Here is a 17538-nt window from a genome sequence, read left to right on the forward strand (position 1 = left end):
CGTGTAACCCTGTTTATTATAAATACAGTAAAGTCGGGTAAAGTGGTGCGTAAACCCGCGGTGTAACGCTGTTTTATAACATGTGTAATTCCCAACAGCATCTAATCAGGATGCAGTCATTTAGGACACAAGCAGTACAACGGGAGCCGATTATGACGTCTCTGCTTTATCTCAGACTGATAGCGAGTAAATCAAGGATTGTTGGTACTGCGGTGAAAACAAGGCTTCGTTGTGATTACTGGGGGGGAGGAGGGACAGGAAAGTTTCAACTGGCAGCACAAAGTTGAGACAAATAACCAAGCAGCTCATTTCTCCTCTGATTTGATCATTATTTACAGCACTTATGGTCCTATTTAACACTATAAATACAAAGAAAATACTATTAAAAACAACTGATTTCCCAACATAACGGCTACTTGGTGTGTTAAAATCTCCGGAGACGTGTTTCATGCACCGCAGCTCCTGAAGAAGACTCAGCCTATGATCTATGAGGTTAGGAGGAGCATTTGCAACTTAAACGAGACGAACGCGGTACGTTTGTGCGCTTCAGTCATCACACGGAGGTTATTTACTCCTTTAGTTGTGCATCTACAGTCTGTCTCATTCTGACACGATCTACGTGCAAACCCAAGTCTGCGGAAGACTTTGATCGGCCATCTTTTCTTCAGTTTCTTCATTTATTCAGGGGCTGACTTATCCTGACAGTCAGGAGGAGCTGCGGTTTTGTCTGTCAGGAGCTCAGGACTCTCCTGTTTTAAAGAGCTGGAAGCGTTTCCATCTTCGGCGTCATTCTCAGCAGAGGGCCGGTGTTCCGCCTGCTCCATCTTTGTGTTCTCTTTTTGCTTTTCCTCCTCAGAAGGAAAACGTCTTTCCTCTAGGCTACCCACAACTTCACTCGTCTCCTTTGATCCCGTCTCGGTCTTGTCTGTGTCCGGCTCCTTGTCGTCTGTTGGGCCTGGGTCCACTTTAGTCCCCTTTTCTGCAGGATTTTGAAGTTTGTTGCATTCAATGTGAGCCGTGCTTTCCTCTGCCGTCTGTTCCTCCTCTTCTTCAATTTCCTCCTCCAAAGGGGGGATCATCTGCTCCTCTCTCCCTCCGGGGAACACCCTGTCTGGGTAGATGAGCTTCAGCTGCTCCTCAAAGTATTCCTCCAGGTACAATCCTGCACTTCCAACCTCAGAAGTCGCCTGGGGGCATTAGGATGGTTTAGAAAACAGATTATAAATAAAAAATAATTTGTAGCTTTTTGCAAAAAGTACAGAAGCACCTACCTTGTAGTACTTAGCACAGTTGAAAAATATAAGCCTGACATCAGCCACAAACCCCTCGGGGCCGCTGTAGCGTTCGCCCTCCTTTGACTCCAGCCGTTTTTTCACCATTGATAAATCCATTGGCGTCTTGATTAGCTCTTTGTACCTTCGGGTTTCCTGCAAGAAGAAGCAAACGCGACATCCATCAGCGACCGAGTCATTAAAATGCATTTTAACCATGTTTGAAATAACAAGCTGCCGCAGATTTAGAGCTACAATTACGGACAACTACCGATGGAGGAGCAGGCTGCTGGAAGTCGGTGCTGAAGTCGTTACAGAACAGACGCAGCAGCAGTCTTTCGCATTTCTACATTAAAAAAGATAAAAATCATTAGATTCAACACATTTAAAATGATATTTTCTAAAAAGCTGATGCTGTATTTTGTGAAAACACAAACTTAAGTCAATGCTGAGTGAGAATACCCTTCTATCAACAAGCGGGAACATTTCTACGTCCGGACCAACACGTCGGTCACAGCTGTACTCCATCTCGGGTGAGTCCAGGTCTCGGCAGAACGAGCAAAACCACTCACCACTGAGAGAAACACACACGGGAACACAAAAAGACAAATATTTTACAGAGTTTAGAGGAGAAAAAAAGACAACAGAGGTTCAGAAATGTTTTCCTTTAATCACAAACATGAATATGAACACAAAATACAGTTTTTACACTCTTACTCTGCAGTAAAAGTGTATAACTGCTCAGTTTAAGCTGCACTGGCATTATCCTGGTACACAATAACATAAATGCAATATTCACTGTGTTCAATACTCGTTCAATACCAGATTCACACGGTATCTCCGTGTCTCTTGCAGTATGCTGCATAGTGTTGGAACCCAAGTTCTTTCTTTCTCATTGGTGGTTTTTAGTGGTTGAAGGTTACAATTCTAGATTACTGCCTATGTGCTGCCGTAACAAGTGAATCCCTCCACTGTGGGATCAATAAAGTCTATTCTATTCTATTCTAAAAACATTTGATGATTCTTAACAGAAATAAATGAAAACGAGTTCTAAACCAAACAGTTTCATCGTGGTTTGGTCCAAAAGCAATGTAGTTGGAAACAGAAGCTTTCACTTGTGTGTTTTATCTGGCAGCATTTTAAACGGGGTGGGGTGACGCATCATCTACCTGGGAGACTCGTTCAGAGTCGGGATGTGACAGGCCAGGTGGAAAACTTTGGGACACTTGTCACAGCACAGCAGCTCTCCTCCATTCTGGCACACGGCACACCAATCCTCGTTGGGGTCTTCTTCTGGTTCTGTTCTCTTTTCAGACTCTAGCTTTGATTGGGTCTGAGCACTCGGGTTATTGGAGGCTGACGCAGGGTCTGCAGAGACCGACGGTCCCTTCTGTTGCTGCCGAGGCTTCGACTGAGCTCCGGTGCTGCTGTCTGGCAGGCTCGACCCAACACTAGACTGCACCTAAAGCCAAAAAAAAAAAAAACTTAAACGATTAGGTGTGATTAAAAAATAACAGGAGACAGAAAATTCTGCATTTATTCTTGCATTTGGGGGGAAAAGACGATATTATCTTTCCAGTGGTTCAGCTTTGCATGAATTAAGGTACGTGTCTTACAAAATGAACTTCATCGTCATCTTCTGGTTCGTCTTTGATGATGATAATGGGACCTGGGGACGATCGTCTCCGTCGCTTAGAGGCAGGCGCTGACGGAGGCTCGGACATCTGCTTCCAAAGGGGCGGCCTTTAAACATATATTTCCACAAAGAATGAAAAGAACAGATCACCATAAAACTGTAATATAAAGAGAAAAACAACATGTTTAGGTCTAAACTGTCTGTGGAATCTTTGATGAACCTAACAGAGTACCAACACTATAATAACGATGTTTTTAGATTTAAATCATAGTAGGAAAATTCAATAAACAGTCCAAACTGACTAACATGCTTAACATGAGATACCCGAACCATGATGGAGGGATTTACATTTCAATGGTGGAAAGGAAAAATATCACTATATATTCCCATATCGATATTTTCTTACACCCCTATTCGTTATGCACTCTGACATTTTGGGTCGTCTTCGTGTCTTTTATCTGATACCAGCAGGAACTTTTATCCAGAAAATGAATAATGTGACTAAAGAATCTGAGATGAAGAGTGTCTCACCCCATGCTTCTGTCTGAGGAGGACGGCTTCACCATGGGGGAGTTCTGCCTTTGTTGAGCTGCAAGAAACATCTTAAAGTTAAATGAGAAGCTCTTTATTCAGACTGATTCTCACTGGGGAAAAAAAAATCGGTTCACAAACCTGCCATGTGACTGAATGTGCTTGTTTTATCTGCAGCTGCTGAGACGCTTAGCCCCACGTTGGTTTTCGGGATGGAGATGCTGATGGTCGGAGCAGATCCACCAGCTTCACTCCTCTTTAGGAGGGGGGACTCTGGTAAGTATCTCTGACAAACAAAAACACAACATGCAGAAATGTAAAAGTGGTCACAAATCAGGCGCGTGCCAGACCTTCCTGATGCAAACCTGGTGGAGGGAAATCTGAGCAGCTGCTCCAGCTGTCAGAGGCTGCGGGAAGCGAGACGTTCCCTGCGGCACTTCGATGGGTTTAGGAGGGAAGATGTTGCTGTGGATGAGCTCTCTAAGGGACTAGCAGGAGAAAACACCAAAATAAAGAAACACGTCAGGTTGACAGATGATTCTCATTAATACAAAACAAATGTGTCTGACTTTAAAGATCAACCTACCAGTGTTTCCCCCAGCGCTTTATAAGCCCCACCCCCACCCCCGCTCTCACGGAGGAGCGCTGCGGGACGCGCGACCCCTCCCCCACCCGACGACCAAATCCGCCAGGCTTAAGTCATTTTCTGGGGGAAACCCTGCCTACGTTTAATTCTTGGAAACTTTGTCAAGTTTTATCAAAAGCATTTAATGAGGATCCTCAAAAATAAACTCAAAGAAACCGATGATCAGAAATGTCAAAACATTCTACAACAACAACAAAAATGTTTGTGCCTGATCAAGCATTCAAGACTTTTTTTGTTTTGTTTTTATATGAACTTTATAGATAAAAACCAACATTTTAACAATTAAACTAAGACTTTTTTACATGTTAGTTTGCTGACATGTTTAATCATGTGAAACCTTTGTTGACCTTCTCATATTGTTGTACTTGCTTTGATGTGACGTCGAGTTTGCCAACTTTCAAATGAAGTTTTTAAACTTTATTTTAATTCCTGAAGAGATCGATTTGAGAAACAAATTAAAAATAGAGTTCTAGTTTTTCACCTTTATTACTGTGTGATCCAAGTTATTTTCTGAAGTGTTTTATATTAAAGTGAAACTGTTTCTATGTATGTTTAGAACAAAATCAAACTGCTGACTAACACTGCTTTTCCTAACAAGCGTTGCTGGTGAATGTCCTCCACACGCCTGCAGCTCACCTGTGAAGCTGTGAAGTTTGGGTTCTGAATCATCGACGGCGAGGAGCTTCTAGGGTTAGGGTGGACGTTCCCATATCTGCGCCCTGGCTGTGCCATGTTGGGGGGGCCCTGGGAGGGCGAAGACCCTCCGTGGATTGGTCTGGTCGGAGGCGGTGGGCCGGGAGGTCCTGAGAGCCGGACATTTTGGACACTCGGGTACCAGGACCAGTTGTTGGGCGCGGGCTGTCTGTGAGGCTGATGGGAAAGCTTGTCAACCTTGGACGGAAGAGTAATTCAGCAAGTTTATGTACATATAAAACAACTTTGGTCTAAACGTTTTAGATTGACCGGATTATTGAGATCCTAGCAGTGGGTCAAAGGGCATGTCGCGGCAACGTAAATACTGGTTTTGTTGAACATCCTCGTACCTGCATCTGCAGCTGAGCCAGAGTGCTCTGTCGCTGCTGAGCTGAGACAGAAAGAGCTCCTGTGGGGGCGTCTGCTCTGGGACCTGCGGGTTGGGGGGCAGCGGGGGGCCTTCCCGGGCATCTTTCTACAACCAGCGACCCTGAAGGAACCAAGACCATTTAAAAAGTAACTGAATAACACCAACGGTGGTGCTCCAAGCTTGGAGGAAAAGCGCTAACCCAAAATCTATGTGGCAAGAAATTAGGATCTCAGTGTTTTCTAAGGTGAGGCGGCCATGTTGAATCAGAATGAGACCAAAATGTAAACAGTTGTTGACACACATCTAATGATCAGTATAAAATTTCTTCAAAATAAGTGCCAAGATAATTTGTCAACAATCACACAAACATAGATGGTAGACAGGTTTTTTTTTTCCTTCCCACTGTCGCCTACTGCTTACTCAGCAAACAGAAAGCTTTGAAATGCTAAGAGATTAAACTAAACAAGTGACATCACATCTGCAGAAATAGATAAGAAAAACAGAGGTTCAAACGCTTGAAAAAAGTTTTTGCTTTCAGAATAAATGAATGGCTTAGCTGTAAATTCTTAAAATAATACCTATAATCTATAAATACGTCATTAAGTTCAATGAAAAAAAAAAACATTAAAAAAGTAAACATTCAACAGGATTTTCATGTGGTGTGCTAGTATCAGCTAAATGTAACAAAGGTTTGGGTTTAAGCAAAACTCCTAAAATAATTAAAACAACAACAACAATAACAATAATAATACAGCAAAGATAAATATGTTCACAAGGAGATAGCGCAAGGGTCAGATGAGATTAAATAATAGTAAAAACAAAATGTACTGTTTGCTTGTTTTAAGAACACACTGATAATGACAAGTTAGATCCTAGAGTCTTGCTTTAATCTGAAACCTGAGAAGAGATCTTCTTTTATCTATTGCTGCAGGACTCAGCAGTAAAACATGACACTTCCTGACAAAAGGTGTGAAACCCAAAGTAAGGACAGATGTTTAACCGCGACCAGAGTAAAAACTAATCATGAAAAGACACACAAGAAGATTTCTTTGCAAAAAAACAATTGTAAATATTCTTACCAAGATCTACGTTCGTGGCCCAGAAACCAGAACGACACTGGAAGCGGACAGTGCTCTGAGAAATGATGGAGGGGTTGTAGCTGGTCCTCATCAGGTAATGGATCTGGTAAAGGATCTAGGAGGAAAAATTAATCTTTTGGTACCAAACCACAAACAAATTCACCAACTCTGTTGTACTTTTCCACAACACAGACATTATAATTGCCGTGAGTCATAATGAAATCACATACCAGCCTCTTGCAGTAAAGGAGAGCAGTTCCACTGTGGCTCTCCGTGGCCCATTTAGTGAAGTTGATTACGTGATCCAAATGCCGGGTCAGAGAGTTCACATCGTCCTGCTGCTTCTTCAAAGCCTGCTCGTGGTCATTAGTCAAAGCCTGGGAGGACAAAAGTTCACTAAATGTAACGACAAAATTCCCAAGTGTCCAGACAGCATTTGGCAAGTTTGGTAACAAACCTCAAGCTGGTTAATCAGGATCTTTCCCTTCCTGTTGATCTCCATGATCAGGTTGCAGATGGACTTCTTTATTTCATTTGTAACAGTCTTCCGGTTTTCTTCTACTTGCTGCAACCTAAGAAAAACCTTGTGTCGTAAATCTGATGCATGAGAAAAACCCAAAAAAACGGGAGAAAGACTTTACCCAGTGTTAACGCAGCTTGACACTTCCTCGATGCCCTTTCTTTTCTCCTGCAACTGCTGCGTCATGGCCTCCAGATACTGCTTATGATTCTTGTATGCATCTTCCAAAAACTGATAGCTAAAGACAAATACACATTGGTGTGAATTCAGAGTGATGTAATGAAACGTTATGTGGGACAGCATAGAATAATCGTAGAAAATGAGCAAAACTGATCTTCATACTTGTGATCTTTGTGCTTTAGGAGCTGACAGTCACGACAGGTAAGCCGGTCACACGTCTCACAGAAAAGCTTGAGAGGCTCCTGTTTGTGGACGTCACAAAACACGGGTCTCTGCGTGGATACGCCTAAAGCTTCTAACAGGCATAGAAAATGATAAACGTCAGGTAATTTCAGCTTTACAAACAGTCAAATCTTCCTCCGCTTTTGTTCAATTCTCAACTCAGCAAGCTGCTTCCATAAAAACCGGTTTTAACAACAAGGTTTAATGTCAGGTTTGAGGTCAAGAGGACCCAGGAGGGAAAATCGGAAAAAACAAATATACAAGCAAGACAGAACGTACGGGTTTTTTGTTTGAGTTGTTTCAGAAAGGATAACGGATTCACACCTGGAGACATCTCCTCCTTCTGCCGGATGGTGTGGTCTCTGGTGAACTTGACCCTCTGATGCGCCTCAATGCACGTCACACACAGGAACTCCACACACTCCATGCAAAAACCCGTTGCCTCAGTGTTGTCTTCACAGCTCATACAAACCTGTCAGAGACAAAAGCCGTTGTACAAAGCCAACAATCTTTCCTGCGAGCTGCTCAGGATGATGTGTAGGTAGCGACGACTAACCTGACTGGTTTTCTCCATGGTGCTGCTCGGCACCTCGGCAGAGTCTTTGACAAAAAAATTGTCCAATATGTCCACCTCCCAGCAGTCTTGTTTGCACACGGGACATCGGACAGATGCTGCTAAAGTAGCAGGAGCAATAAAGAGAAAATCAACTAAAAAGCATTTATGTGACACTTTACACTGGGCTGGGAGAAAAGTTTCTCTAATGCTGACATCTTGAAAGCAAACGTGTTATGTTTGATGTACTAACTCCATGCTCAGTTCCCTCAGTGACTTTAAAAATGTTATTTTATGATAAACAGAAAGGAAGTAAAGGTTTCTGTGTACTTCCTGATATAAGATTTTTTTTATTCTAATGAACAATTCATGATGTTCCTTTCAGACAAATACAGTTAGGTTATTTTCCACATCTGTTTCTGTATTTAAAAGTTTAGTATGCATTTTATATTAATGCACACTAAATCCAGTTCCTCATAGAACATAAATCAAACATTATGTGAACAGTAACGTGAAATTACACCATCTGCAGTCTTAAAATTACACAGATCTCTGCAAATAGAAGCGGAGTGTCGTTCATGTTTAATCAGCTACTTTGACCAAATTTGGGAGTTAAAGTCCGTGGAAAAAGAGCCTAACGCAATTTAGATCACACGCTTAGTCTAGGGGAGATGTGTGAGGACATTAAGGCAGGATGCAGGCTTCTAGTCAACATGATGATCAACATCAAAATGTTTACAATATTGCTAAAATCAAATAATGTTAGCTTTTGAGCATTTCCAGCATCTTATGGTAGTGAAAATGAATACAGAGTAAACATTCACGCTAAACTACTTTAATCCACAACCATGTCCCATAAAATTAAATGTTACTGTGCTGTAACCTGTTTGAGTAGCAATTTCAAAAGCTTTCAACAAAACGAAGACAGCAAAATAAACTTTAGCCTAAACATTTTTATGGATTTCAAGCACCCATATCATGATCACAAATTAGATTTAGTTGCTGTCACCTGGACCGTGTGTGTCCCGCCTCGGTTCGACACTCCTCGTAGAGGGCGGCAGACACTTCTTACAAAAGGAGTGGAGACACGGCAGCAGTTTGGGCTCTCTGTTGTGAAAGCTCAGTTTACAAACTGGACATGTGTCCATGAGCCCGAAGGCGCCTTGCATCTTCACTTTATCATCTCCTGCTGGCAAACTTTCAGCTTCATTTTCCACAATGATTACAATGTCGTTGTTCTGGACATTTTCGACAGTTTCATCCATTTTTGTAACCCCCCGTCGCTGCACGATCTTGCTAGACAATCAATAAAGCTAGCATGGCTAAATTTTGTCAACAATAAAAACGTTTCATTTATTTTACATGGAGGAAAATTACCACTACTGCGTAGAACAGCATTACTGATCAAGTCCGTTAATTTGTTATTCTAGAATGTTAAACGAAATAATTAAAACCCGTTCCGTGTGGAAAACTAAATTAGCATTGTAGCTAATTTTACCAGCACACGGGCAAAAATTAAATAAAAATAAAATCACATTCCTAGGCGTGTGGCGTATTTCTTAAAAATAGACTATACAAAAGAACAGGCATGTTCACAAGTAGTTAAAATAGACTAAATAAACCATATTTTCAAGCTCATTAGCCCAAAGGAGATACGCTAGCACACGATTCTCAAAACACCTATTACCCAGGTGGCATTGCGGTGTTTTACTGCTACAGTGCCCGAGTAAGGCCAAACTTCAGTGCCACTGCGAAAGAAAAATAGATCAAAGCAAGAAAATAAATATTAAAATTGTATTTTCACACAAAAAAATCTGACATACTAGTCCTAGTAGAAAAATAATCAACATGCTGTCTTCAAAAAAGAAAAAAAGATGGTGGGCTGTTTTTAAAAAAGCTCAAAGAAATGAACTCCACACAGTCATTATGAACTCCACACAGTCATTTGTCTGTTTTATTGTTTTACTTTCAGGTTCTGGGTGTGTGACTAAATAATAGAAAAAAAGATCAATGTTTTTGATACAAGGTGCAGTTTTTTGGGGTATTTTCTTTCTGAGCATTATCCGTAGTAAGTGTCACAAAGAGACTGCATCTCAAAATGCTAGTATGGATTGAGAATGTTAATAAACTAATTGTATAAGCTGCATTTTGTGGTTTAAAGAAAATTGGTTGTGTAGTGAAAAGATTTAACAATATAACCTATCTAACAAAATGCCTAATTTTGTAATGTTTACAAAATAACAACATATTTGTTTGAATATTAATGAAAAATAAAACCAATACAGGTTTCTTACACAATTGGAGTCTCTTCTTGGAATAACCTACTTACAACGTTTTCAGCAAAACGCTTCGTCATTGATTTGTTTTATTTTACTTTCCTCTTACTTGCACTAATATTCCTTGGCACCAAACTTAACATGAAGAATCATAACTTTAACAGATTCAACGCAAGTCCTTGTTTTGTAAGAAAGTCAGAGAATGCCAGGTGAAGACATATTTAAAAAAGTGTCAAAGAGATGTGTTTGCTCTTTTTGTAAGACCTTAGAATGGATTTTCAATTTAGAATTTCCTCTGTGCAAAAATTTGCCAGAACACATTTCAAAGTCAGAATTCAGACTTGGAATTTTTTTCTTAACCCTCTGGAGGCAGGCGTTGCAGATTTGTGTGTGTGTGTGTGTGTGTGTGTGTGTGTGTGTGTGTGTGTGTTTGAGAAAGAGCCTAATGAGGTCAGTTTGTCAGAGTCCACCAGTGCCTGAATAAACATTAAAAGATCTCATCTCACTGCCCGTCAGTTTAGTCAGACTTGTCTGTTATTGCTTTTGTTTGCCAGTGGTTGGAGATGAAAGATGGGAGAAATGTACCGTCGTCAGTGTCAGTAAAGAGAAAAGAGGGAAATATTAGATTAAGATTAAAAAAAATACGCGGGCAAAAATGTTTAGTTGTAAAGGAAATGGGAGAAAGTTGAAAATAAAGTGAAAAAGCAAAAAGATAAAAAGGTTAGAGGTCAGGATCACCTTAACATCAACAGTGTAAGACAGAAGCTACTGACTTTCAGGCTCCCAGAGGTCAGTAACACAGTCACCTCAAACCACACACACACACACACACACACTCGTGGGCGCAAATAAGTTTAACCCTTTGAAGGCAGGCGTTGCAGATTTGCAACGTTAAAACCTACCTACCTGGTTACTCCACATACGTATTTCTTGAGCATTTTTTAACTCAGAAGTACCCCTGAAGGACTTAGTTGTTCATCTTTTTATCAAAACTTATTTTGAGCCTGAGAGGGTTAAAAGACTTTTAGATCCAACATGAATACATCCTGGAGGGTAACTCTGAAGTGCCTTTTTTTCCTCCACCTGACCCAATCCTCATGTAAACCCTCTGATCTCTATTAAGGTAGCGCGACGTGTTGCGAATGGCCACAGTCACCAATTCTTGTCATGTGTCTATGCCTAAGTATGTATGTCTGATCTCAGAATTGTGTGTACTGAAACCCTAATTTCCCTCTGGGATTAATAAAGTATCTTTGAATTGAATTGAATTGAATTGAATCCAACAGAAAAAGTTTTCATCTCAATAAATCAGTTTGTAAAATACAACTGTTCATTAGTGAGCATGTTGCTATGATGTCTGGATGTGTAAATGTAGACAAATACCCTGTTACTGGCTTTTATGGGCTTCCACATAGCGCAGCGCCAGCTCTGCTACCCCTAGACATGGTAGGAAGTGTTCACATCCATATAGTCTGGATTTTTTCTGCTCCCCAAAAGCTGTTTATTCAGCCCTCTTCCCAAGGCGGTCTGCTTCGGGCTGAACTGAATTTGAGCCAGCAAGGACTACAAACGTGCTTCACGAAAGTGACGTCATCGAACCAGGGCTGTATGTTCAGCAAACTTCCCACAGGAGGAAAGAACCACCATAAATCTGGTCACTTGGTAAGTAGCAGCTATTTGGGGAGAGGAGATCAAGTGGTGATGTCACATATGCGACATGCCGATTTCTGGTGTGTAGTCATGCTAATTATGAACTTTTACAAGCAAAAAAAATCTCAAAGTATGTGACTGGCGTGGTCAAACACCCATCATTACTTTTCATTTAAATTGCATTACAACACATGTGCGATCCAGGGTGTAAGGCAAAGCAGATTAGAAAATTGCGTTTTTAGCCTCATTGACTTGCATTAATTTTTTCGTTCTTCCGGGAACCCATGATGCGGAAGTGACTTAGGCTCCCTATTGGCCCCTGTTGGAATCTGATTGGCCCCCTGAAGCACCCATCTTCTGTCACTCATCTGTCTTTTGTGCAAAAATCTGAATATATGTGGAAGTGATTCCAAATTCAAACACTGGTGATGCTGATGAGCCACATAGGAATTTCCAGCATGACATTTTGTATAGAAATGTTGGACTCAAACTTGACATTATAAATATAAATATTATGGCCGCTTGATAGCCCTGAACTCAGAAAATCCTAGATCCGCCACTGACTCCTGACTCAGCCCAATAATAGAGAAACCATGTTGGTTTTTCAAGTTCAGCTACAGCATAATGTAAAGTCATGAACTCATTCAAATGTCCAAGGCAAATGGAAGACAGCATTCAGTTAGTTTGGAGGGACTGATTATAAATTCTTGTGCAGAAATTTACTAAACAATAGAAGTGGAGGGATGTCTTTAACTTTAGAACCTGGTTCTTGTGCTCTGTAGCTTTGGTACTCTCTTCTGAGGCGTTAGTGTGTCATGTGACAGCGAGGCATAACACAACGTTGTTATATTTCCTAAAAGTTGTGTCAGACTGTGCTGTTTTATCACCCTGTGTGTGTGCAGGAGGCTGATCTCTCTGCCTGGGAGGAGTTATGTGCCTCTGATCAAAGAGCAAGACTAAAAACTCCCCATAGGTAATCTGTATGGCACACATTCAAACTTTGAGCAGAGCAACGGAGTGCATCGCAGATAATGGCGCTGACAGCCAAAGATCACTCTGTTCCTCTGGCTGATGGCAACAGCATTCCTTTAATAGGACTGGGAACTTATGGGAATCCTCGCATGGTAAGATCACACTAAATGACACAACATAACATTGTAAATAATGCAGCTAAAAGTGAAGTTTTGATCTGCCAGGCCAAGGAGGACACGCAAATTAAGTTATCAGAGTTTTATTTCTCAAACACTGATTAAAGTCACCAAGAAAGTAAGTCATATTATCACAGAGGACATGACAGATAGTGATGGCATGTATAGACAGCACCGTATGCTCAGGGAAATACACTCGCTCGTAAGTTTGGGTCTTGTTCTGATAAAGTAAAGATAACCTTGTTTATGGTTTTTGTACACCACTGTACACGGTCCACCTATGGACTAAGGAATGCAGTATGCATAGGTTGCAGGTGGCCTATAATGACGCTCTGTGTTTGATACCGAGGAAGCCTAGATGGACGTTTGTAAATGTGAGGGTGAGCACATTACAAGCTGTCTTAAGATATTTTATTCATAAATGTATTTGTAGGTTGAACAATTCTGAAAATGTGATTGCTCTGAATTTAACCAATACCTGTGTCCGTGCAATACGCTACCAGTCAAAGATGTGGAACACTGGTATACCAGTCTTTTCCTTTTTAGACTACAGTAAGTTACACTCTTTATTTTCACACTGCTGTTTTATGGTCTCGTTTTTGTTCTCGTGATTGTCCCTTACGCTTTAGTATGTCACATTTTATCCTATCTGTACAATGTCTTTTTACTTCGTGCGAACTGGACTAAGAGTCCAGACTAAAAACTTGACTTGACACTGTCTACTGGAGATATTTTACTCATAGAGATTATTTATTGCCAGACTCCAAAAGGAACTACGTATGAAGCTGTGAAACTAGCCATTGAAATCGGATACAGACACATTGATGGAGCTTTGGTTTACTTCAACGAACACGAGGTGGGACAAGCAATAAGGGAGAAGATAGCAGATGGAACGGTGAAGAGAGAGGACATTTTCTACTGTGGAAAGGTTTGCGGAGTTAACAGCTGAGATTTGTGTTTTTTCTTGGAGCAAACTTCACGGCCACAAAGATAACCGACTGCCACAGTTTTGCAACAATTAAAACCTCCCTGTTGTCTTGCAGCTGTGGAACACATTCCACCCTCCAGAGCTGGTCCGGCCCGCCCTGGAGAAAACTCTGGAGGCCTTACAACTGGATTATGTTGACCTATATATTATAGAAATGCCCACAGCTTTCAAGGTTAGACGTGTGGTTCTATTTCTAGTAGAATCAACAGAAATGTTGTGCATTGTAATTAATTCCCTTTTCATTTCTGAAGCCAGGAGATAATTTCTACCCACGAGATGAGATTGGAAAGTACATTTATCACGAGACGGACCTCTGCGCCACATGGGAGGTGAGAGATGGAGAGCTCCTTCACTTGTTTATTGAGAACATCAGATAAAAAAAACTGCATAAATTCTGCTGGAATGACAAACATGTAACACTTAACAATAAGGGTCCCTTCATTAGTGCATTATTAAGCATTAATTGACAAACAGTCCCTCTTTTAATGTTCCCAATATTGTTAACTATGAGTGTTCTTAAGACTATGAGCAGGGTGTGTGTGTGTGTGTTTGCTTAGTAATGCATTACTTAATATTAACATTAATATTAAGCATTTTGTTAAGACTTTATTTAATAGTTTATTAATGCTTGGCACTAAATAACTTTTAAAAAGGGACCCTTATTGTAAAGAGTTTCCAAAAAACACTACTGAAAAGTAAAATGTTTTCATTCATTTTTATGGTTTTTAAGTTAAAGTATCTATAAAGGTCTGAGCTCTGAGGTCAAGGTTAAGTCAAACTCTGTTATAAATATTTATGATTCTTTCGGACTCCAAAGTCTAATCTATTAGTTTTTGATTGTGTTTTTTTGAACAGGCTTTGGAGGCTTGTAAAGACGCTGGACTCGTAAAATCACTCGGCGTGTCCAACTTCAACAAACGCCAACTGGAGCTGATCTTTAACAAACCCGGGCTCAAACACAAACCAGTGTCCAACCAGGTTCCAATAAAACACTCACTAACAAAAGAATCGTAACATTTATAGTAAAACAGACTGATAGAAAAGACAAAAAAAAAACTATAAAAAAGGCACAATTGTTGCATTAATGTTAAAATTAAAGATCAAGAAATCTGTTTTCATCAACAAACACAATGTTTGTTTAATGTTTCAAACACAGGTGGAGTGCCATCCATATTTTACCCAACCAAAGCTGCTGGAATACTGTCGAGAGAAGAACATCGTCATCGTTGGGTACAGCCCCCTTGGGACATCCAGAGATCCATCGTGGTATGGATCGCTAACATTCTGAGTGGAATATGTCACAAATTCACTGTCCTCAATGAAATAAGGACCCTTTAATTATAAAAATAGCGTACAATTTTAGGATTTCCTTGGTAGGCGTATTTGAAAGCTGCTCAAAGATTTCACTAAATGTTGAATCCATGATTTTTTTTTTCAAACAAAAAATTAATTTCAAACATCCTATCATCTGTTGGATTAACTTCCACCAAATAACAAAACGACTAATTCTGGTTTTAAGGGCTGATGCTGATTCCTGATTTTTGTGCAGCTCTGACCTGAAAGAAACCAATTTAACAAAATTCTTTCAAAGAGCTGTAATTAATAAAGCAAAAGCTGAAAGTAAAAGTTCCCAAATGAAAAACCAGTCATTGTTAGTGAGAAATTGTGCTTCGCACTTGTGAGTTCACAAAATGTAAGAAATGTCAGGTTTTTGTTAAATATTGCTGGGCAATGTTGCATTTACTGACTGAAAAAAAAGTTTTTTTTTTTTTTAGATTGGTGGATTACTGATTAGGCCAGTAATGACCACTATTGGCCAACTCCAATCACCAGCCAAATGTTTGGTGTATCTCTAGCAAATACTTTCAGAGTTAAAATATTCTAAAATGTAAAGTATACTTTTTTTAGATTGCATATTTTCTTTTAAGTGAAAGATTTGGATTATAGTAAAGGTTTTGTGAATTTTGTAAAACAAAAATCATCAAAAAAGGCTAAAGAAGGCTGCTTTTCTTGCTCCTGACCACTACAAGTTAAGACTTTACCCAAAAAAATAAAAGCACATTTATTTTTATATTGTATCTGAATATCCAAGCCTAATTCAAACGGATAAAAACAATATGGGAGTCTTTCCTGTGCTCTGGAAGGTAAAATTTTTACAGACAAACCAGTTAACAGGATAGGGTCTCTTGGTTTATTATCTGTGCACAGTCCAAAGATCAGGAACCCTCTAATGCAGGGGTCATCAACGTTTGTGAAGCTGAGAGCTGCTTCATGAGTTTTGAGCCATACGAAAGATTAGGTTGATCTTTGAACTAGAATAGATTAGAGTTAAACTGAACCTTGTGTAAAATAAATATAATTTATTGTTTTTAAATAATGTTGTAGCATTTACATCAATATTAAAGCATTTGTGATTAAAAAGATGGCAGCAAAAATGTTTTTGTTACATTTAGACTCTTGCTATTTAGAGAAAAGGCCTGTGGACACCTCGGATAGTTCCTGGGGGCACCATGGAGCCCTTTCAAAGCCTATACGTTTTGTTTGCATTTGTCTAAATAAAGGTTTTCCAGGGAATTCATTGTTTATGTCAGAAAGACAAATCCCATAAAGTAAATGCCTTCAAAAGGTTTTGCCACAACTTGCACTGACCTGATTGTAAACAGTTTCTTTGTCTTAAACAGGGTTAACGTAAAAAGTCCTCCACTGTTGGAAGATGAACTACTGACATCGATTGCCAAAAAGTACAGAAAGACCACAGCACAGGTGTGCCTGAGGTTCAACATACAGAGAGGAGTAGTGGTCATCCCAAAAAGCTTCAACCCTGCTCGCATTACCGAGAACTTTGATGTACGTTTGATGTATTTCTAACCAAAATGTCCTCTAAAATGTACCTTGAAATATAAAATTGTGCAATGAGTTGCCACCAATTTGTCGAAACCGCAGATATTTGACTTCTCCCTGACGGAAGATGAGATGAAGGCAGTTGAGAACCTTAACAAGAACATTCGTTTTGTGGAGCTCCTCATGTGAGTTAAATCAACCTGCACCATGTTCTGTTTTTAATGAGCACATGATTAATATTTCTGTTTTCTTCACAGGTGGTCAGATCATCCAGAGTACCCATTTCATGATAAATACTGACATTTTAAATGTAGTTTGATAACTTAAGTTTGTGATCATTGATTTATACTTAAAATGACTACACTTGATTAATGTTAATTATTCAATGATTATAATGACATTTTAAGAAAAATATCAAATCGCTGTAATAAACACGTATAAAAAACATTGTTCAATTCATTGCCAAATGGTTTTGTCAGAGTTGTGGACATGGTGTGCCACTGACTATCTATGTAAATTACATAAAATAAATAAATAAACCTTGTAGAAAAGGGTTATTGATAGTACTGTAAAACACATTAAAAGATGTTGGACAAATGCGATCTACTGGGATTCAACCTGTGATATTTCTCTCTGGAATACATGTGTTTGTTTTAGCTAATTTAGTGGGATTTGCTTACAAAATCATTATTGAACATAAAATATTTAGTTATTAATAAACATTAATTTACTACAGTCATAGTAATAATAAGTCCCAATCTCCAATCATTATGCAAAAGTTTTCAGTTTTCCGAGCGTACGTGAAGGCACCGCAACAACTCTTCCTCCTCCTTGCTAATAGCACTCTGGCTACTGTTGCTACAATACATACAGACGACGTTAGATTACACTGGAAGTCAACGTCGGTTTAACTAAACAAAGATATGTTTTCTTT

At 39.7% G+C, this 17538-nt stretch overlaps 2 protein-coding genes across 4 annotated transcripts; one reads left to right on the forward strand and one right to left on the reverse strand.

The window, feature by feature from the left end:
• Positions 1-470: 470 nt before the first annotated feature.
• Positions 471-9188, reverse strand: trim24 (tripartite motif containing 24). 3 transcript variants are annotated; one of them, XM_015956988.3, is made up of 19 exons: positions 8711-9188; positions 7705-7820; positions 7473-7620; positions 7089-7221; positions 6868-6984; positions 6684-6798; positions 6457-6603; positions 6227-6341; positions 5128-5267; positions 4721-4975; positions 3804-3926; positions 3580-3724; positions 3439-3496; positions 2888-3014; positions 2441-2733; positions 1734-1845; positions 1543-1617; positions 1272-1427; positions 471-1187 (listed from the first exon to the last, which is right to left on the reverse strand). In XM_015956988.3, exons 1-19 carry the CDS (start codon positions 8964-8966, stop codon positions 678-680), a joined length of 3141 nt encoding a protein of 1046 aa, XP_015812474.1. In that variant the 5' UTR covers positions 8967-9188; the 3' UTR covers positions 471-677. The 3 variants fall into 3 exon arrangements, with proteins under 3 accessions (XP_015812474.1, XP_015812482.1, XP_015812465.1); XM_015956996.3 differs by having other exon boundaries at positions 4721-4954; positions 7705-7823; XM_015956979.3 differs by having other exon boundaries at positions 7705-7823.
• A 3395-nt stretch (positions 9189-12583) lies between these two features.
• LOC107383989 (aldo-keto reductase family 1 member D1) lies at positions 12584-17206 on the forward strand. The gene is made up of 9 exons (XM_015956968.3): positions 12584-12751; positions 13536-13703; positions 13819-13935; positions 14015-14092; positions 14619-14741; positions 14920-15029; positions 16445-16610; positions 16707-16789; positions 16862-17206. The coding sequence occupies exons 1-9, from the start codon at positions 12659-12661 to the stop codon at positions 16902-16904; spliced, it is 981 nt and encodes a 326-aa protein (XP_015812454.1). The 5' UTR covers positions 12584-12658; the 3' UTR covers positions 16905-17206.
• Positions 17207-17538: the final 332 nt, after the last annotated feature.

The sequence above is a fragment of the Nothobranchius furzeri genome, chromosome 1 (assembly GCF_043380555.1).
Source record: "Nothobranchius furzeri strain GRZ-AD chromosome 1, NfurGRZ-RIMD1, whole genome shotgun sequence".
In the NCBI taxonomy this organism is placed as follows: domain Eukaryota; kingdom Metazoa; phylum Chordata; class Actinopteri; order Cyprinodontiformes; family Nothobranchiidae; genus Nothobranchius; species Nothobranchius furzeri.

Excerpts from the sequence above, each read along its gene's own strand:
- trim24 (XM_015956979.3), bottom strand. The coding sequence starts at position 8,966 with ATGGATGAAACTGTCGAAAATGTCCAGAACAACGACATTGTAATCATT. Across the intron at positions 3,725-3,803 it reads CTCAGATTTCCCTCCACCAG|AGATACTTACCAGAGTCCCC; the intron begins GTTTGCATCAGG and ends TTTGTTTGTCAG. Across the intron at positions 1,846-2,440 it reads ACTCTGAACGAGTCTCCCAG|TGGTGAGTGGTTTTGCTCGT; the intron begins GTAGATGATGCG and ends TGTTTCTCTCAG.
- LOC107383989 (XM_015956968.3), top strand. The coding sequence starts at position 12,659 with ATGGCGCTGACAGCCAAAGATCACTCTGTTCCTCTGGCTGATGGCAAC. Across the intron at positions 12,752-13,535 it reads CTTATGGGAATCCTCGCATG|ACTCCAAAAGGAACTACGTA; the intron begins GTAAGATCACAC and ends ATTTATTGCCAG. Across the intron at positions 16,790-16,861 it reads CGTTTTGTGGAGCTCCTCAT|GTGGTCAGATCATCCAGAGT; the intron begins GTGAGTTAAATC and ends TTTTCTTCACAG.